We start from the raw sequence: 22,015 nt of genomic DNA, 5'->3' as shown, positions 1-22,015 counted from the left end.
AAAACATGGTGAATCAGACTGAAGAATAAAAACAACAGCAGATTTAAAAGACAAGTACAATGAAAGGGTTCCTACACGCCTCCTTCTTGGCAATCACTTTGAAAACAAGGCTAAGGCACACAGAGTCAAACTGTGAAGCAGCAGCTACACACCACTCTTGCCACAGGAGGGTTAGCACACAGTGCTCAGGGGAAGCAGTAAACAAACTGAGTCACCAGGAGAGAAGACCGCTTAATGCACTTAGCCTCACCACTTCCAGGATTCAAAATATCATGTTTCACAGTGACAAGAATATTAAAAGTCCGGAGTCAACACTAGACAAGTTAATGATGATGCATTAAAATGAATTGTCATTTTATCAAACACAGTCAGCAATGATAATGTCCCCTCCTCATGTTGGTGAATTGAATAAAACGTGTCTTACGTTTCATCTATGAAAATGATACGGAAACCAAGGTTTATGTGCATATCATCCAAAATGTCAGAGCAACTGCTCAGCAACTATGTTTGATATACAAAGAGATCATTCAATAGTTTTGCACCACATGCATGTAATAAATTCAACGATTAAGTAATAAAAACAATGGATTGCATTCATATTGATAACAAGATTTTCAAAAATAAGTAAAACTAGATTTGACTCAAGGGTCATTCACAATGTGTAACAACAAGTGCAACAGTTTAATAAGTCAGCACTTATGAGGTCCCTCATCACAAACAAAACAGTGAAAACCCAGTCAGAGCTCTGTAACAGAGACGTATGGAGCTGATCAGGAGTGTGTGAACGCAATGAACCACAGCGACAAGCCTAACGAGTTCCCCAGGTCCTCAGAATGGGTGTTCGTCCTGTTTTCATAGAGACGGCTTGAATTCCTGAGCAAATCTCTACTGCAGTCATCGGTTTGAAAATGGAGCGCTGAGGGAGAGGGGGGTTACTCAGTACGCACCTCCCTGTACGAGAAACTAATGCAAACCATCTGCTGTCATACCAACTCGCTATTCAGCATCTGGCAGAGAAGGAACCAGTGAGCAATGCTGGTGTCTGCTGTCCTAGACAGTGAGCATGGAAACCAAATAAAACTACAATAGGGTTTCTTTTATTCGTACCAAACTTGTCTCTTATGGTTAGATTTGAAGTTTTATTCTTCATCAGCATTATACACACATCTGGTATATAAGGACAGGATTTTCTGCATATATTTAAAGAAATACACAAGTAATAAAACAGCACTCAAACTTGATGAAGTGTGAAAGTGATACATTCTTAAAATCTGGATTAAAGCAAGAATGTTTCAAGACTTTTTTGCTGATTATTTTCATCATGGCTCAATAAGGCTGACTGCATATTTTGGAACTTTTTCCTTTGGGTTTGCCTCTGGGCAACCCGACCTACAGGTTCACTACAACATTGTGGGTGGAAGAACCTAACAGGTTTCAGTCCTACCTGTTTTCAATAGACACTGTGTGTATCTGAAGAATGCAACAGGTTGATGACTCCGACTAGGTATTATTCAAGAGGGTCCTAATTTAAACCTATTCTGTTATCTAAACGTGTTTTCTAAATGCAAAATAGAATTATATTTGTGTTATCATGACATGTAACAACACATATTGTAAATAATGTTTTCTAAAAAATAACAAAGGAGCAGACTTTTGTTTAAACTAAAAACTAAAAAGTGGCATCACATCAGCTGTAGTTTTATCTAAAAAGAAAAAGTGTGAAACAAGCCACAAATGACTGTGGCTTGAAGAGTTGTTACCAATACACAACAACAAGGCCACACAGCAGCCTCCATAACTTAGCTCTAGGCGTGTCTGCTGCAGGGAAGACATTCAGTAACCAGGAAAAACCTGTCTGGATGTTATGCATACACACACAACAAGATGCACACAATCCACCTGTCACATGCTCTCTGGCATCCTTGTCTTCCTCCAAGACAAACCGGTTTTAAGAAGAAGCTGTCGCTAAAGAATCTAACTAATGTTTTTAAGGGAAATTATACCTGTGGGTGTCACTCAGACTAGTCAAAATCAGAAGCTTTCTAATGACTTTCACTTCAGTCCATAAGAGGCGTTAAGAGGCTGTGAGGATGAGGAAAAATAGAATCAGAGTCAGGCCGACTAGTGTGATGAAAAATATGGACATGGATATTTTTTTTCTGAAAATATGCCTGAAATATATAATGAACTATTGAAAAATGACATCTGGAAAGTAGCATTTCTTATTTTCTTACAAAAAAACAAAACGATAGCCTAAGTGAAGTAAAGTGTAGTAAAGTTAAGTTAAAAGTTGTTTGAGGATTTGGTGAAGGGAAGGATTGTGAAGAGAAAGCAATGCCAGAACTGTCATTTATAGATATAGTCTACTAAAATAAGTTGTTGTGACTAGGCTATTCAAACATATTAATGTTGTGTTTACACTTTTTTCACAATCGTTTTAACAAGTATTACAACTATTGAGCCAGACAGGCAATACTAAATGAATACATGTAGGCCTAAAATATTCACTGTATTAACGTGTGATAATATCAAGTGTGAATAGACTATCACTCACCATCCTCTGCCTTCAACTCAACACTCGCAGTTTTCTCTGACGTATTCCCGAGATCCAATATTGGTGCGAACCTCAGCGAAGTTCACGCTGTTATCAAAACTCCAGTTTTTAAACCTACAACCAGAGGAGGCGAGAATCCAAGTAACGGAAAATATTCCCGAGAAAGTTCTGAAAGCATGGATGCTGCCCTTCAGCGTTGTCCTCGGTCCATATTGCAGAGCAGACTGAGGTAAGTCCCACACTGACGGCAGGTAGGCTGCAGTGTTCAACACAGAGCTGGGCTGTTTAGTGATTAACTGAGGGAGCAAAGCCCTCAAACTCCACACTAAACCATAACACAGGAAACTGAGGACGCCCAATCAAGGAGCGCTGAACGCGGAATATGTTTAAATATTCATTAGATACCAGGAGCCGATCAACTGAGCATGCGCATCTTTCTGTGGGACTTCCTCACTACAGACTCAAATACAGGTGGTCACTGGTCCGAAAATAGTAATAGCCTACTAGTCAGCATTATCCTATACCAATCACATGCCCTAACTTTTTACTTTCTACCAGCTTCAGTCTAAAGACTGTTGTTGGTCAAGTTTAGAAAAACCTAATAATTATAATAATATATAATAAAAAATACAAGCTATTTTCTTCATTAGTTTACTCTGTTTACATTTCTCATGTTTATGTCATTATTTATCATTTACAGAAACATGTGTCAAAAAGACTTGTAATTAAAAATACGAGTTAAATAATTGTAAATAGTAAAATAATTATTTTAGAGGGGAGTAACATACTGATTGAGTACAAATAATTTGAACTATACACAAGGGGTATGTAGGTTCAATAGCACCAGTGTAAATCCAGCAAATGATCATTTTAGTCTCCAATTTTTGCTCTGTAATTCTGTTCCACACCCTTCTCTGACAAATACAATTGCAGCTCAATGAGCTTTGAGAGATCTCTTTGAAATGCAAGGGTGGAACTGGCATCAATTTCTCACAACCAGTCTCCAGGCAGACTGAGGCTTGCCTTCAAATGATGTTGGGCAGTGAGGCGACTCTTTGATGGGGTGTAACCTGTCTAACGTGCCACCTCTGTACACGCAGCAGAGATGCAGTGTGTGCCTGCTGTATGTGTGTGTGTGTGTGTGTGTGTGTGTGTGTGTGTGTGTGTGTGTGTGTGTGTGCCTGCTGTATGTGTGTGTGTGTGTGTGTGTGTGTGTGTGTGTGTGTGTGTGTGTGTTTTCTTATAAGTAGTATTTTGAAGCTTCTGAAGATATTAGATTGTTATTAAATCATCAGTGTCATGCACAAATAAGCTGTTATCATGCTTGACTTATAGACAATATCATTCCTAGCTTTGGTGATGCTTTCGGCGCAGTATTTTGTCACCACCTAGTGAACATTGTAAGACAGCAGGCATTTTCCAGAGCAGGCATTTTCAATTTTCAAGAGCATTATGAAAAATCTACAGATCTTCAACAGAGTCTCGTTTGTAGGAATAAGCACTCATGCAAAAAGTATGCATATTTTGTACACAGCCTATAAGTATTTACTTACAATATACTGTCATACTCTCTTCTTCTCCATGGCATGCAATAAATACTGTGTAATTTAGGCATACAAGGTTATATCATAATGCTTGATTACAACATGATACAGGTCGATCAGATGACAATAACAACACAGGGGGGAAATAATAGTATTCAAGAAACATTGGTGCAGAAGCTAAGCTTCCTATGGGATGGCCTATTTGAACAGAGTAATCCTGTGTTTGAGAATTAGCTCATGACTTGAGTATTTGCTGCGCAGTAAAGAATGTTACCACCTGAATACAAAGATAATATAACATCAATGCTTTAATCATTTTGGTAATGCAAGATGAATGAGATAGACAGAGAATCCATCACATCTCTATTTCAATAGTTTGATTGTCTTTGATTAAGATGATGATTCATTTGTTCCAGACTGTGTAATCCACAAGAAACATATTTGTTAGCTGATGAGCACATGGTGTAATGTCAACTGGCAATAACTTGTTTAAACTCTCTGTGAAAGTTAAACAAAAATCATAAAGATTTGTGTATAAGTTAACTACAGATTCTAGCTTATTGATAGTAATGACTTTCATTTAAGGGTGTTGCCAAATAAATTTGAATAAAGCCCACGCTGATAAGAATAGGCTACTATACACAATTCAGTTGGTGACTGTGTAATTTTTATGGTGTTTGAGTTGTTTGTGTTTTTATTTCGAGGAGCTTTGTAATTTCCTGCATGCCTTATTTTCCCTCAGCAGGCTACGTCCCAAAGTTTAGAGAGTAGCCTAATTAAACAACAGTGCCACCTAGTGCATGACATATTGTAATTCTGTTGAAAGTCTGAACTAAAACATAACATTACATGAATGATACGTTGTTCGTTATGACGTGAAGATCGGTGAAATATAAAACAATAATTCAGAAAACTTTTTTTTTTTTATCTTGTTTTAGCAAATAGGTCAAGTTGTTATTGAATCTGAATAGTGCTAGAGACTAATTCATGACTCTAAAAATAAGCAAAGCCAAGGCACTTGTTTTTTTTTAGACATTGCCTATATTTAATGACGGATAAATAACTATTTAAGAAGATACATCGTAGGCCTATATGTTTGATAATTATTAGACCTACTTCGTCCACTGTCGGAAACTGTAAATTCTGATTGAGTCAAACAAAATGGCATTATTTGACAAATTGTCATTGAAATGCGCAATAAAAGTGTTATTTATAATGGATGTATTATTTATAATGGATGTATTATTTATAATGGATGTCTATTATTTATAATGGATGTGTTCATCCAACAAACAAGTGTGTTTTATTGAATAAAGTGCAAAGAGAGACAAGCCCACAAACCACAAACCTTATTTTTAAGTCAATGTCTCTTGGGACTTGTAGTCCATGAGTGGTACACTATAACTGCTTACAAAGAATATACACCAAATTACTATTAATTATCAATATTGACTAGTACGCACAGTGATAGATATCAATCCGGATTGTAATGTTGACAGAAACCCCAAGTGTTTTAGCTTTTTAGAAAGTTTGATGAAACTAAATATCGGTACAGAAAAAAAGGTCGACAGCGGAACCCGGAAGTAGGGCGGGACCTCGGCTCTTTATAAACATGGCCGTTAAGTCCTTCTCAGCACCAGGTATTACGTTTGGCTGAATTTGTTTAACTTTCAGGAAGTCACTGAGGGGAAACTAAGACAGTAACAGGTGGAAAGACAATGTAGTCACACAACGAACGTCTTTATATTATATAATAGTTTTTATATATGCGTGAGCACGACATCGATACACTTCATGTAGGACTTTATTTCAGCTAGCCAGACAAGCTAACGCCGACGACTCAACCTTAACTTCTGTCAACTTTTTCAACCAGCTACTTGACTGCTTATCGAAATGGAGGAGTCCCGTCGCTGGCCCAGACTCTGTCGATGAATATTGAACAGACGGACGTGTTGGATGTACTCAGCTAATGGTTGACCTAAACTTTATTAAAGGCGCCTTTTAGGTTGTTTTTTTCCACTTGCTTGTTCAGGACTGAAAGGGCGGAAATAAACAATGTTTTCTGGCAAACCCATAAAACCGACCTTCAAGTGCTATCTTCCACCTGTACAGGTATGTTTTTAACTTTGTCCAAATGCAATATGATTTACTTTTCACTGTGGATGATGAGGATACAGTGTGAAATATATTTTTTCTTGACTGATTCGATGCTGAAGTTGTGACTGGGTTGATGCGGAAGGAAGCTTGAAAGTGAAGATAGTCCAAATGTAAATGCTGTCCTTTCCCCTTGCTGTTTTCTTGTTTGAACTCACCGAATATGAAGTTTTGATATTCATAGATTCAAAAAGTGCTGAGACATTAAAACAAGTCTTCACTTTGCGTCTTTACAGATACTGTAAAGTAAAATGTCAGTGGCTACTGGGAACAAGATTGTCCTCTCTGTTCCTGTTAGATTTGAAGAATTGAAACCTGTATGATGAATCAGGTTCCACTTTGAAAAGGAGAAGAATTATTGAAGTATAAGATGACTTTATCTACGCAGTATTTGCCTCACTTTGTCTTACAGTATAATACACACAGAAATAGACAGAAAGTCTAAGTGTTAAGAATCTGGTAAAACAAAAATATCTGTGTTTGTCAGGGCCAGTTTTAAGTCAGTAGATTACATATTTCCATTGAAGTTATCAACTAAAGTCATCATCATACTTTCATTAACTTGCCCTGATTGTGGTAATTGCTACAAAAAAAAAAAAAGAAGTAAACTGAGAACAGCATTATTTTGGGTGACCCGTATAAAGTATCTAGCTAGGCGTGTTGCCATGCTAGAATTAAATGCGAAACACATGCCGCTATGATTACACATTTATAAGGAAGTATCAAAGATGCACTCGATAAACAGGTCTGAACAGTGGACAATACATTAATCCAACTGTGACCCTGCTCAGTGGCATTACCTCATTCACTTTCATTAACAAATGGGCATAATGTAATGTTTTTTATGATGCAAAACTCCAGCCATTACCTGATACAAAACAAGCTCTGACCTTTTTGCTTTGTAATGTATAGTATATTTGGGTAGGCCTCTCTGGCTGTGCTGTCACGTACAACAAAACTTGGACTGAATATCTATCTTTAGCTTTATTTCAAGGATATTTTACTACCACATTTGAAACTTGAGCTACTTCATGTGTAATCCTAGGTGTAAAGACTTTGATTGCCATTCCTCGACCCCCTTAAACCCTTTTAAGATGAAAGTCAGCACTTTAACCCCATAATCATTCATTCACTTGAAATCTGTGTGCTGGAGTAAAGCCAACACTGAAAAACACATGACTGTCCAAATACTTTGAGGCTGTCATTGTATCTGCAGATATCAGCAGCATATGGGTATACACAGTATTAATAGCACAAGTTGACAGCTGTGTATCTTTGGTTTCCTCTAGTTGTTTTAATAGCATGCACCAGGATTATCATAGCTTACTGCATGTTGTAACTGTTTATTTTATCGAGAAAAAAAAATAGATCCTGTAAACTATCTGGATATTTATTGAGGTATGGTGGTGGGCTTGGTTGGACCTTAGGTGTGTTGGGAATTTACAAGTCTTTTCCGTGTGTCCCTCCAGCACCTAGAAACCAGTGATATTTTATTCTCAGTTCACTAAACAAGGGCACATTTCATTGGCCTCTCCACCTAATAGTGACACAGTTTTTCCATCTTCTCCATCATTCATTAACCACCTGACAGACTAGTGTTTGACTGTTATGTGCCTTGTGCTTGTTCTCCAGACTGATGTGAAGAAAACTATTGAACAGCCTATTAAAAAATTGGAGCCGAAGTTACTACAAGGTAAGTTTTATTTTAACATTATTTCTATAGATGGCAACAAAAGTGAAGAGAAGTGACAACAGGGGAAAAAGACACACTTTTTAAAATACATTTTTCATCAGGAGCTACACAATACAGCTACAGTGCTGCTGAATTTTAGATGTAAGAAGAAAGAATATCCTCACTTTTTGAATTGGTTGAGTCAATATTAAGACCATTGGCAAAAACGTTTTTTACCTGTAAATTTAACAATCAGCTCCACTTTATTTGAACTACCAAAGTGCAGTTGCTGTGAAAGGTATTTAAGTTGTTTTCTTTTTTGTATTATTGCAACGAGAGTGCATCCTCTTATGAGGACTTAGAAACATCTCTCTGCTGTCAATATGTGCAAGAGCAGTTTCAGCATAGTTCCTCTCTGGCCCCATGGGGTTTACACCTTAATGAAATGGGAAGTTATCTTTTTACAGGAAGCAAGCTCTACCATTGAAGTGTGATATATTAAAGTATCTCGCGATGTGCTAATAAATGTTTACTTTCCTATAATGGCACTGAAGTTTTAAGTAAGGCAGATTCATTAAATTCCTCCTCCACCTTAACGTGGTGGAGGAGTTTGCGTGTCCCGGTGAACCCGGGAGCTGTGTTGTCGGGGGCACTAGCCCCCTGGTAGGGTCTCCCAAGGCAAAGTTAGATTATGAGACAAGTTGGAGAGTCACTGTCTTGACAAGTAACCACTATCTTCTTTACGTTGCCTCTGTTATCCTGACTATTTGTGTTTATTTCTTGAATGGTACATATAGACCACAGGTTTGACCTTAATACAAATGTTTTTTCCTCTTTCTCATTTGTTTGTCACCAGGGGAGATTGTAGTTAATGAGGTGAACTTTGTGAAGAAATGCATCAGTGCTGAAAGCAGCCAGGATGACCTTTGGGGGAAGTTGATATGCACCAACTTTAAGGTCTCCTTCATCCCTCAAGATGCCCCAACAAAGCAGGTATCGTATTTGTCAAGACTGACTCTAAAGCAATAAAACTGTGGTGTTTAAAAAAAAAAAAAAAGTTATAGTTAGCCACTCTTAGTAGTATATAACAATGATAATGTCATTATGATAACAATAATAACAGTTATAATAAAGAAGAAGGTGATACAACTGTTTAATTTTCTTATACCATAGTCTATTGGTAAGCTAAGCTATTTCTCTGAATTGTTTACTATGCTGAGACAGCTTTTGTTCACCACCAACTTTTCATTTTTTAATTGACACATGCATAATGCATGCTGCTCATGGTGTTCACCATTCACACTGAATGGTGTAGGCCAATACATCCACTTTTCACAACACTGATTTTCATTCTGTTTAAGATCCCCTCTTTTTGATGATCTGGATGGATTATTATTCATTTATATTGATGGCGGGCACATTGTCATTGTCTTTTGATGAACGTGTCTGTTTGTGCTTTAACATTTAAAACAATGTAGAGACCAGACAGGAACTTTCAGAACTATCTTCTGCTTTTTCTGTTTCTAGGATTTGTCAATCTCAGTAGGAAATACTTTTACAGCTATGAAATCAGATGTGACTCTCTCAGTAAAAGCAGTGTCATAATTTTCCTGCTGAACGCATTAGTAATTACCTCAACTTCAGACAATGTCTGATAATATAGAGACGGTACCGGCGTTCTCTGCCCTAGAGCTTTTGCTTATGCAAGATGCAATGCTCTTGAGCTGAACTGTTCGCACCGCATGACAAACTGTCATCTTTACTGGTGTTTAGCCAGGAAGACCATACACCAGCATGATTTAGCAAAGAGCGGAGGGAGGGAGAGGCGGAGAGGTAAAGAGGTCAGACTGATAAATCCGATAGATATGAGTAGATAGATTACAGGTGATACGTTGATAGCTAATTGCGCAAGGCGACGCAGTGAGGAGCTGGCTTAGACTCTCGAAGGTGGCCTGAGCAGAGTAGTTTTGTTGCTCTTGATTGGGTGGGACATGCGTGTATTTTTTTATTAATGGTTTGAAATGTATTACGTAATAAATCTCAAAACTATCCCCGCCCGGTTTACTGTTTTGATGCAAATATGTAAGTATTAAAGAAAACACAAAAATGATCAGAAATAGGAATGTCTGCGCTGTATTAGAGATACATATTGTAATAATAAGTCTTACCTATTCCTGTGGCAGTAGGAGGCCCTCTGCTCATGTTGCACAAGAGAGATGACAAGTTATCTACAATGTCCATAGCATTTGTATTTGCAGCGTCGTTGACATGAAAGTCAGAATAGCTATTTAAAGTGATCCTTTCATATTTAGTGTCAACACCTCAACACCTCAATGGAGTGAGGGGATGGGAGCAGAGAAAAATGTTTTTTTTTTGCTGACTTTGAGTACTTTAAAAAGACCTGAGTGCCTCTGACTGGGGTTGGAGGTGTCACTGGTGCCGGCATGGGCAACAACATTTCTGATTTTAGAATGTTTATTCAGCAGTAATGGGATCTGCTGAACCATGCCCAAAACCTTTTGTCCTGTGGAATCTAATATGGTCTAAGTGTGGAATCAACAATGATGAATAAAGCAGGATGAGAGGAGTTGAAGGTTGCTGAATTGTCAAAACCTATTTTTAACTTCTTCATACAGTTCTAAAAGATTTTTTCAGTAATGTCAGCCTGAATCAAAGAATAGGCTCACATGGCTTAATTTTCAGTTTTATACTTGTTAGATATTTTAGTGCCACCAGTATAATGCTGAATAGCTTACATACTGGTATTTCCACATCCTTGTTTGTATGTACTGTGCATCTGGCAAGGAGGAAGGAAAACTTGTGTACTTTCCTGCGCTACATTGTCACTGATATCGCACAAGAAGTGAGAGAGCAGACGTCATTTCCAGCTATGTGGCAGTCTGTTGCCACAATAACAAAATGGGACTTGATTGTTGCACAGTGTCAGTGGATTAAGCCAATCCACCCACCAGTAAATGAGGAAATGTTTCAGTGAATTCTGGATGTAATATAGTAACAATGAGGTGTCAGTTATGTATTTTTTGTTTTCCTCTTCCCACAGAAATCCAAGCTGTCCCACCTTCTGCTGGGAGAGCACGACATCCCCCTCACCTGCCTGGAGCAAGTAGTAACAGGTACATCTGCTTCCAACATTTGTAACATAAAACTTGTTGCAAGTCTCTTTTTCTGTGAAAGGATTCGTCATGTTTTTTATTCACATGGCATTTATTTTCTTTTAGATGTGAAAATACTGTTACAAGAGCCCTAACTAAAGTTAATTTCCTTCATATGTTAAAAATAGAAGAAAGCTAATACACATTTTAGCCTGTACTTCATAGTATTCGGAAGCTGTTAAATCTTTTACTCTTTGTAATGCATCTACGTTGAATGACTGGTAAATAACACTTATCAAGATACAACTAGCATCCTCGGTTATAATTTTTATGAATTGATCTCTACATCATAGACAAAGCTAGACCAGAACCCCTTCCATATTTGACAGCTTGGATGATTGGGATCCTCTTGTTATTCTGTCCTGATCAGCAGTCTGATCACAAGTGATGTCACAGCTAAACCAGTGATTAGTGGCGGTGCAGCAAGGCAGGGATTAGTCTTGTTTATATATCACATTGCTGTTGATGGCTGACACTGCAAGGGGAACTGCCCAGAGGAAGGTTTGTTGTGTTACAGTGATGAAGCATGAGGCTTAGTTTAAGCCAGCTTGTTTTTGACCTTTTTGAACTAAACCTCTAAAGACAACATCATCACTGTAGGATGATTCAACGCCCTGTTTACTGCAGGAAGTAAAACATCCTCTGTAACATATGCTTAGTATTTTTATACAAACATGATGTATTGAAAATATAGACAATTACTATTTGGAAGAGCAGAGAAAAAAGCTGGTTAAAAGTTTTTTGAATAGTCAAGTGGTTCATATTTATAGCAGTTGTGTTGAAGGGGAGATGCTTCAAAACTTGCCTCCGTAAGCATTGACATCAATGTGATTGTTGGTTTTTCTAGTTACATTTTGTGTTTATTCTTCTCAGTAAATGATACAAAGGGGAAGAAGAAAGTATTGGGGTCAAACCAAAAGCTGAAGTTCAACCCTACGGAACTCATCCTGTACTGTAAAGACCTGCGCATCATTAGGTTCTGCTTTGATGAGGCTGGACCTGAGAGCGCCAAAAAGGTGAGTAAAACCACATTTGAATAATTGATGGCACTTGTTAAAGTACAGAAAATACCAAAAGAAAAAAAGGTATACAAATTAGTATTAAAATATTAGATTGATACTGCTTAATAAATAACAATAAATGACAAACTGAATTACAAAAAGATGAAACACAATGTGGCTTTAACCTGGCTATTAATACCATAGCTGGTATGACTAATTGCTCAGTATCAACCATTCCCTTTGCCTTGGCTCCCCTGACCATGTCACTGTTTCTGCTGGCCAAATGTTCCCTTTAAACCTTCCCTTCACTCTGCGAGATCCCCATGCACACACTCAGTTTCAGTGCTTTAACCCCTTTCCTCAGCGACAAGGATATTTTTATCATACCCGCTTTGGTCTGAAACTGTTATGACTCTCCATCCACATAGAAATGACAAACTTTTCAGTGGCCAGTAGTTGAACATTGAATAGGAGACACTGAGAACAATGCGTATTCATGGCGAAGAATGATCCTGATTGTAGGAACAACTGGCAGCTGACTCTGACTCATCTCCTGCACTTAAAGATTGGATGGGCTGATGTTTGTTTCTTCATAAAAAGAGCTCAGTTGATGGATCTGTAAATCAGTGGCATTATTAGTACATAGTGATAAAATGTCTTGATATGTTGTGGGTTACCAGTGGTGTTTTTAGAAGATAGTTGAACACAAGTGAAAATAAAGGACATCTTAATAGTTCAGATACAGTGACTAACAATAGAGATGCAATCAATTCATTAAGTGAAGACTTTGAACAGTGCAGGGATTACAACCACTTAAATGTAGTGTAACCCAAAAGAACAGACAAAACATTTATTTCCTTTGTTAGATTAAATGAGTCGGGGCACTGGTGGACAAGTGGTTGGTTTGTACGGAGGCTTTTGTCCTCGAATAGACTTAGTTTTACAAAGTCTTTACAGTCCATTGGGGACATATTTAGCAGATACACCTATGACAGACACAACCTGTCAGACCCTGAAAACACGTGACTGCTTGATAAGTATACTTGTGAATTATTTACACAGAGGTCTAGAGGAGCTCTCTGCTCCCTGCAGCTTCACTACATGACCCATAAGCAAAATGCAGCTGTGAATCTCTTTAAAGTGTGCCAGTGAAATGTACGAGAATGTCCGTGTACCCAGTTAAATCTCTGATCTCTAACCATGTCATCTGGGAACAATTTTTGTGTAGGTTATGGAGCTCCAGAGCACATACCTGCAGCACATACTGTATGTCTTCCAGCATTGCATTATGGTACTTGATTGGAAATAGTATTTTTAAGCTAAAAATTTAGGTTTAATCTTATTGTATGGAATGAGTCTGCCCTTCCTCGCTCCTTGTGAGTTTATTTATGGACACCATGTATGTAATTACTGTGTGAAGGGGCTCAGTTCTTTTTACTTTGTGACATATGGAATTAAGTCAGTCTATAATAGCTCATTTTGCCATAGGAAATTACAGAGTTGGGAGCAGCCTTGCCTCCACACTACACACTTTTTCTGTGTCCTCTCATGCTATTCACAGCTTAACTACTGAATGGACTGCTTTGTGTGACTCCACTGTGAAGCCACAGGCAGATCCAGCCCTGACAACCCAGAGCAAGAGGCTGTCAGTTAAACATTTGCTTTCCAAGGTTTCACTTGTTCTAGTTTGCATGGTTTAAGGACATTCCTCAGTATATCATAGTAATCTAATGTTAACTGCTTTCCACCAACCAAAACACTTGTTCAAGCTCTGGTCTGCTGCTTGGGTCTGTTTGTGGTTTGTTCCCCTTGCAGACCTTGTAAGAGCTGGTTTGCACAAAACCGCAAAGACGGACTCAATTTTTTCTTTAAAACATGTTGCTTTAAGAGCCAGCATCGTCCTGAAATCACAAAATGAGCAACACAATTGTGCTATAATGCTTTGGACAGCAATTAACTTAATTAAGATAATCTCCAACTGACCAGCAACTGTATCTGTAAAAAGGGAGTGCTAGATTTGGGAAGGTGAATGATTAAGAGGAAACTTAATGTACCTTGATAATATTAAATTGATTCCAACAATCAGCTGTATACTAACCTATTCTGTTCTAGGTTTGCCTTGCTATTGCCCACTACTCCCATCCAGCTGACCTTCATTTGCTCTTTGGCTTTGAATATCAAGGACGGAGATATCATGAAACTAAAGGTATGCAAAAAGGTTGCTTCATTTCTTTAACTGCTGCTAAAAGACACGTTTTTTTTTAAACTTCTCTTAACCCACATTTATCCATGTTTAATTCTCTGCATCATGTTCAAGAAATAATGCGTACCTGTGCCTGTATTTGTAGGAGAGCGAGTCAATGGATCCAAACCTCGAGGAGGATTTCAGACCCCAAATTTTGACCGTCCTTCAGACTGGGATCGTGAGATCAAGAGAACAGGAGCATCAGAGTGGAGGGTTTGCTCCATCAACGAGGGCTTTGCCATCTCATCAAGGTTTTCAACTCAAGTTGTTTGTTATAGACAATTTATGATGTGCGTCATTGGAAGAGTGTGTCTGTAGCTCCTTTAATTGGCCTTAGTTTTTACAGAAAAAACTTCAAAGCTGAGGACCCTTAGCTTATATGTTTGGTACAGACACAGCAAAAATGTAAGGCTTTAGGTACACACAATATTGGCGTATAAGTAACAAAGTTAGCCGTCTCATATGGAATGATCAAATTCTAAAGGAGACTAAGTGTTTATTTTCTAGGGTGACACTATCTTGTTGAGAAATTGGAAATTATGGGAAGCATTTTGATGATTTTCTTCATTTAATTTTCCTGTATTTTTAAGGGTGTGTTCTTTTAGTTTGTTTTATTTTTAAAACACTACTCTTCTTTCTAGTCTGCCAGAGTACATCGTGGTCCCAGTTTCTCTTGCTGATCAGGATCTGAAAACCTACTCCATATTCCTCCTGGACAGTCGCATTCCTGTGAGTACTTGATCTGGAATTTCTCTGTGGAATAAGTAAATTAATTAACTTCAGTAGGAATACTTTTTGATTCATCCCTTTTAGTTTAGTTAGTGTCTTGGGTCTATATTAATATTTATTTGCCAATTTAGGGAGCAACAATGCAGTCATTTGTAAACATTGCCTGACATTTCCAAGTAGCGTCCAATATAAATGATACTTTTTAGATGCAAACTGATAATTTGACTTATTGTTAATCTATTTTTGTAGCATTGGTGTTGGAATCACCCAAATGGAAGCGCTCTGGTCCGCATGGCCAGCATAGGTGATCCAATACAGCAGAAGAAGATTGAACAGAGGTACAGCAAACATCTTAACTTGAGACAGATTTTTTTTTTGCTGCAGCAGTTAAAAAATAAAGTTTTGAGATTTTTATCATTTTACATATTTCTGAAAATTATTCTCAATTAGTTTGTTGATGCAAAACATCTTACTATGTAAATAATGTTGCTTAGCGCTGACATGTTGTTCCATCTGTTTTAAGACGTTGCTGACTCTGCCATCTATATTTATCCTGTGATAGGGTTTTCACCGCCATCACAAAAAGCCACCCTCAGCGCAGTGAAGTCATCAGGTCAGATCTAGACAAGTGTCTGCCCAACATCCAGGACATCCAGAGTGCTTTCGTCAGAATCCGACAGATCTGTGTTATAGGTAAGCATCACATCAACTGGAAACAGAAATATGTAAAGGCTACTGTAAGAACTCAACATCTGTAAGGGATTTCTTGACATACTGCTGTTGTGTATGGTTTTCTAGATGTGTTGGTGTTTAACAATTCTGATTGTGTGCAGATCCTTTTGTAGAGTCTGATGAGAGATGGCTTTCATCTATCGAAAACTCACGATGGCTGGAGCACGTCAGGTATGTCAAAACATGACTCTGCACATAAGCTCTCTGTAAACTACCAATGTTTAGGTAGTTTGTAAAGAACACAATTGAAATGTTTTGTTTGCCCTAACAATATGTTTCAATAAGTTACAAATTATCACTGGTAACAGGTACTGTATAAGTACACCCATCCCATGACAGTAGTGACATGTATGTGGAAGCATGATATCTTAAATATCTACGATCAGTTGACACCCAGCAAGTCACTGCTGTTTCTGCTTGCCTGCTTAGTTATAAATAAAGTGAAGAGGTTTTAGCTGGTTATAAAACAGACAGAAATAAATACTGATACCTATTTATGAACTACAAAAGCCAACAAGACCATCAGCTAAGAAGCTTCACTATTTCTATCAAAACATTTTTTTTAATGCCTGTTATGTTTGCCACGGAGTAGTTGTCAGATGAGGCGATTAGCAACATGCTGCCAGAAACACCCATTGTTAAGTTTACACAGTAAAGATATAGAGTGCTGATAGAATGCAGGATGATATAGAATTTAAAAAAATCATACTTCCAAATATATAGGACAAACTTAAAAGGCATGAAAGGTACTACTTTGTGCACAGGAGACCCTTTAGTAGACCTTATACCTAGACCTAGTAGGAATAAAAGTCCCACAGTTCCAGTAGCTTTGAAAACCAGTAAAGTTTGATAATAGAGTTTGTATCTAACCGAGAGAGTCAGTTTTTATGGTTAACACAAAAGTAATAGATGCTACTCCATAGAAAATAATGAAACATGTTTTTGAGATAACATTTATTTTCTATTTGTCCGCAGAGCTTTCTTGAAACACTCGGCTGAGATCGTGTACCACCTGGATGGAAAGAATGCTTCGGTCATTCTTCAAGGTGAAACACTCTTTCTACTTTTTTATCTGTCATAAGCCCTTATAGTATTTACTATGTCATCCCTTATACTTTCAAGCGGAGTTTGTCAAACTGTTGTGCATAAGACAAACATACATAAATGGCCAAATAAGAATCTTTGTCATAGAATATAAAACCTTGAATATAATTTTTTCTGAAACAGCTTGTTTAAATTTTTGTTGTCTTTTTAAAATCCTGAACAGAGGAAGAAGACAGAGACCTGAACGGTGTGGTGTCCTCCCTGGTGCAGCTCATGTTGGACCCTCATTATCGCAGCATCGTTGGCTTTCAGAGTTTGGTGCAGAAGGAGTGGGTGATGGCTGGCCATCGCTTCTTGGACAGATGTAACCACTTAAAGAAGAATGAGAAAGAGGAGGTATTTTCCCCGACAGTAAATAATCAACTCACAGACTAAACACAGGTACCAAAGGCACTTATACTTCTTTTTGTCTGTGTTCCTCTTTTCCCTCGCTCAAGTCCCCACTGTTCATGCTGTTCCTGGACTGTGTGTGGCAGATGATGAACCAGTACCCAGCAGCATTTGAGTTCACAGAGACTTATCTGACAGTACTGAGTGACAGCATGTGGATCCCACTCTTCAGTACTTTCCTCTTTAATTCTCCCAAACAGCGCCGCAAGCACTTGATGGTAAGGATCAAATGTTTATGAATTTATTTGGTCAGTTTATTTAATTATTTATTTGTGCTTAAACATTAAACATTAGGTATTAGATATCGTAATCATAAGACAAAACAATGTCATGTGTCTGTCATTGGTCCAAGTTAAGCACTAGTTAAGTTTCTAGGTAAGCATGTGTTACAAAGCAACTTGTTTTTGTGGTATTATTTCATGTAAATCACTATAATTTCCCTCTGCGTGTGTCAGATAATTTAAAGGAAGGAATGCAATGTAAATCACATGCAAGACAAAATTTAAGCTCCTGATCAGCAAAGTAGCCACTAAATTTGACACTGCAAATTAAAGTATTTGGGGTTTTAGTTTTTCTGTTTACCTTCGCATGATGTTCTATTCCTGGTGTACGATTTTCTGTCTACCACCATGTACAGAGTATTACAGAACAAATAGTATGAGTAACCGTGTGTTTTCTCTGCAGGACTTCACTAAGAATAAAGCCATCCCTCAAGGAGAAGACGAGGCTGTGTACTTCCCTCCTGTTTGGGACTGGTCACAGCAGTTCTCTACCAAAGACCAAACTCTCTTTAACAACCCCATGTATGTGGGGAAAGGAGCTGCCTGTGTGCAGAACGGGGAAGTGAAAACCTTCAAACGCACAAAGGTACGCATAGGTTTTATGCCTAATGTAATGTTATATTTAACTTTTAAATGTACTACCTTGCATGTATTAAACCTCTGTATGTAGGGAGATTTTAACCAGGTTTAAAGATTTTCAAAACTCTAAAAAACTTGTAATATTTATCTCTTTATGTTCCAATTTTATTTCCCATATTTTCCCTTCACCACTTATCATTATTTGAGGCTGGTCGTTCTAACTATTCTCTGATGTATTTTGCCAAACTGGCAAACTATGGTTTTCCAGTCTTGTAGTTTATCTTGTTTAACACCTTGTCCTTCCTCCTGCAGAAATCCTACAGCTCCACATTGCGAGGGCAGTCTGCATCAGTACGTAATGGAGTAAAGGGTGGTGAGGATCCGTTTCCCCGACGGGGGTCTCTGATGTCAGAGCTGAGGTCTGACTTTTCTCCAATGAAAGACGAAAGCCCATCAGAGCGCTTCTTCAAGGATTGGTTCTCCCGACCAGCTGACCAGCAGGGTGTCCTGATCCCCCTCTTCATGCCCTCACACATGGCTCTCTGGAAGCTTTTCTTCCTACGCTGGGTCCCTGAAGCCTGCATTCCCAAAGGAGGCTCCATCACCGCCTATCACAAGCTCTCCCAGCTAGTGGATGAAATTGAGATACTGCAGAGCCACCTCAGAAGGTATAAGGGACCGAGTCCAGGAGGCACGCCACTCCCCAGCCCAAGTGGGCCCCTTTCAGACCAAAGGAGGATGTATTTTAAGGCCAGCTCTCCAAATGACCCCCCTACACCACCAGACTTCCTCACCTCCTCCTTTCCTTTCTCCCCTATGGGAAACCTTTGCCGCCGTGGCATCCACGGGACTCCGATTAGCAAATTTCTGAATGGGGCGAGAATCTGGCTCTCCACAGAGACTCTTGCTAATGATACTATCTGATGGGCTTTAGGGCTGACTTTTCTGAGCTCAGTATAGGCTTGTCTAACAGTTAACCATCTTATTTTCAATGACCTCTTTCTTTAATACCAGGAACGAAAATAAGAAAAAGCTACATTTAATTTAGACTTATTATTGTCTATCATTTATAAGCTAGAATTTGCACCATTGATGCTGCATCAAAATTTGAGGTAATTACTAGACTGAAGTGTTAGAACTAAATCAATCTTGTTTATTACAGTAAATACATTCAGATAAACTGAAACCCATCTTTCATATTTGCCTGTGAGCTTTTACCGGAAGGTCTCCCCTGACTGTGAAGTGTAATAGTTTATTTTTACAAGAGGTGTGTTCTATTTTCTACTTAGCATAGACCTTTCTCAAGACAAGCTCAGATACCTGCTGTATGGCTTTTCAAGATTTAATATTGAGTAACTACACTTCATGTTTCAGAGCAATAACTGCAATTTAATGAAGTGTGTGTAGCAGTTATATCACTTTGTCCTTTGTCACATTCTTGTTGGTCAGTAAGACTCCCCTACTATAATTAAAAAAAAAAAACCTTCCAAATAGTAATGCATATAATTAAAAAAAAAAAAACTATTTGCAGCAACAATGATGCATTTTAATGAACACTGACTTCAAATATCTCAATGCATTTGTAATTTTGGGTAAATATCTATTTTTAATAACAGAAAGAGGAACAGAAAATAACATTTCTGAACAGTACGTTTTATATGATAAACAAATAGGAACTGGCCTGGTTGAATGTAATGTTTCATTTTCTCTCTTCTTCTTTTTTGCACAAACTTACTGCTATTAGCTCCAAGTGCCCATCTTTTTGGCTGTGTAGGGGTTTCACTGAAAGTAGCAGATAGTTTGATTCAGGGTCTTAATTCTAATGGAGCAGGCAATACTTCATGTGGGAAGTGAAGCTGTGAGGGCTTAAAACTGTGGTAGATATTTCCCTCTCTCTTTTCAGGGGGGGGTTCATTCAACTTTTTAGAGGCCTTCTGGTAAGGCACTGAGGAGAAACTATTCAGCTTAATGGTAGCTGAATTGCTGTATAAATAAAAGCAAAGGGACAGATAAGGGCTTTGACTTAAACCAATTTCTAGATTAGCATGTAATGAACTACATTTCTGGCACTGAGGTTGATGGGTAAATGACAGGTGACACAGTTTCAAAGCAGCACACATGACACATTAGAAATGAATCACTTGGATGGCAAGTTTCATAAGTAGACCAAGTGTGTAATTTGGATTTAAAAAAATAAAATCTCAATAAGTGTCTGTCATCGCCTATACACAGTCCTGACAGGCTGTTTGTGCACAAGGAATGAGATCAAAAGGAAAAAGACAAACTGTATACACTGTTAAACTGCATGCAGCTATGACATCACTTAACATTAAATTAGGCAGTATTTATTTATTTTTATTATTTTTTTTGTCAGATGTATCGATCAAGCTAAACTTTCAGTGTGCTGCAAAGATTCTGCCATTTGGACACCCTTAAAAGTACCCGCCTGAGTAGTTCACCTGCTGCTGAACTAGGAAGTGGTTTGAGATGCATCAGAGGAGATGTAACGGTTGTCCAGTGCCTCTTTATAACTGGTATGCAAATTAGCGCTGTTAAAAGTGTCTTAAAATAACAGTTTTGCATTCACTATGAAGCCCTGCATCATTTTTATTACAAGACCACTGGACAGAGTGATGTCAATGCATGTCCTAATACACAGGAGCATCGATCCTGGGATGCCAGAATTATCAGCTTTTTTATGATATGCAGATGAACTCTTGATTCTTTGGCAATAACTAGTTCAGGTGTTTTCTGGTATAGACGTTTATAGTGCGAGTGCAGAACCTGCTCTCTCAATGCTAATAGTTGCACATTTTACTCAATATATAGGATAGTTTGTTTTAAGGTGGTTGTTGAATATAATTTGGCAAATATCATAAATACTGTATATGCTTGAAGTCTTTCAATTAATATTTTTGAATAATGGTACTAAATATCTTTTACCTTTGATTTAGTCTTTGTTTTATTTTCCTGAGAGATATTTATATGCTTTGTGTTTCCACTAATGAACAATGTTGCACTCTGCTGAAACTGCATGATGACTGTGATTCTGATGTGATTCTGATGTGACACAGTTTGATCTTTGTTATCAGCAGATGTATTTATTCAGTTATGCAAATGTTCTCTTATAGGGATGCATTTTCTACTGTACATCCCCTGTGCCTTTTCTGGGAAGATTGACCATTTTTGTAACTATATTCTAAACCTGTTGACATGTATTTTTTTCTAGAATTGTTGATTTATCTATTCTTTTAAACCAGTTTAATTCAGAGGTCCTGCACTTAAGCTTCTTTTCCTAACAGAAGATAAGGCTGAATTGCCTACCATTAACTAATCATTACATTATTTTTCAAATGAATGTTGTGTTCTGGTTTTTATTTCACTGGATTCTGGGAAACAAATACTAATTTCATCCTTTAATCTCAATGAGTTTATTTTTAAATGATCAATTATCTCACAACACTTGTTCAATCAGAGAAGAGGACGAAAAAATTCAGTACTGGCAAGTGAAGAAAACAAAATCGTTATGATCATGTTCACAAAGACCAAAGAAAGACAATAAAGTGTAGCATATAAAAACAATAACCCCGGGTTCATTGATAACAGCTAACCATGAAAAATGTCTGTACAAAGTGAAGGCAGAAAAATACTCTCTATCTTAAAGGCGTGATGACCGGAATCAACAATGTAAAGGTATGCAAGGGGTCTCTTTATTTTTACTGTTAATGTTTTAATGACTGACGACACAATTTAACAGCCTCATTCTTTCACAAAGTTTCCAGTAACTGCTATACAAGTCTGTTATAGCAGGGTGCTGGTATACCTTAATAAATGAATAACACCTGGACTTTTTCCGC

At 37.8% G+C, this 22,015-nt stretch overlaps 2 protein-coding genes across 3 annotated transcripts in view; one reads left to right on the top strand and one right to left on the bottom strand.

The window, feature by feature from the left end:
* Positions 1-2,857, bottom strand: part of myo1ea (myosin IEa) — a 45,291-nt gene extending 42,434 nt beyond the window's left edge. For both annotated transcript variants that reach the window (XM_061038641.1, XM_061038650.1), the window contains exon 1: positions 2,555-2,857. In XM_061038641.1, coding sequence (XP_060894624.1) covers positions 2,555-2,557 — 3 coding nt within the window. In that variant the 5' untranslated portion in view covers positions 2,558-2,857. The remainder of the gene's footprint in view (positions 1-2,554) is intronic.
* A 2,835-nt stretch (positions 2,858-5,692) lies between these two features.
* mtmr10 (myotubularin related protein 10) lies at positions 5,693-21,516 on the top strand. Its single transcript, XM_061038528.1, has 16 exons — positions 5,693-6,210; positions 7,885-7,945; positions 8,781-8,917; positions 10,986-11,058; positions 11,971-12,113; positions 14,211-14,304; positions 14,447-14,594; positions 14,985-15,072; positions 15,322-15,410; positions 15,635-15,765; positions 15,906-15,975; positions 16,780-16,850; positions 17,072-17,244; positions 17,346-17,516; positions 17,983-18,165; positions 18,471-21,516. Exons 1-16 carry the CDS (start codon positions 6,154-6,156, stop codon positions 19,080-19,082), a joined length of 2,301 nt encoding a protein of 766 aa, XP_060894511.1. The 5' UTR covers positions 5,693-6,153; the 3' UTR covers positions 19,083-21,516.
* The last annotated feature ends 499 nt before the right edge of the window (positions 21,517-22,015 follow it).

This window comes from Labrus mixtus, chromosome 1 (assembly GCF_963584025.1).
Source record: "Labrus mixtus chromosome 1, fLabMix1.1, whole genome shotgun sequence".
NCBI classification, from domain to species: domain Eukaryota; kingdom Metazoa; phylum Chordata; class Actinopteri; order Labriformes; family Labridae; genus Labrus; species Labrus mixtus.
Note: the sequence above shows the minus strand (reverse complement) of the source record. Positions and strands in the feature narration are given on the sequence as shown.

Coding starts and splice junctions, on each gene's coding strand:
- mtmr10 (XM_061038528.1), top strand. CDS start 6,154: ATGTTTTCTGGCAAACCCATAAAACCGACCTTCAAGTGCTATCTTCCA. Junction 14,595..14,984: donor GGCTTTGCCATCTCATCAAG/GTTTTCAACTCA, acceptor TCTTCTTTCTAG/TCTGCCAGAGTACATCGTGG. Junction 15,766..15,905: donor CCGACAGATCTGTGTTATAG/GTAAGCATCACA, acceptor GATTGTGTGCAG/ATCCTTTTGTAGAGTCTGAT.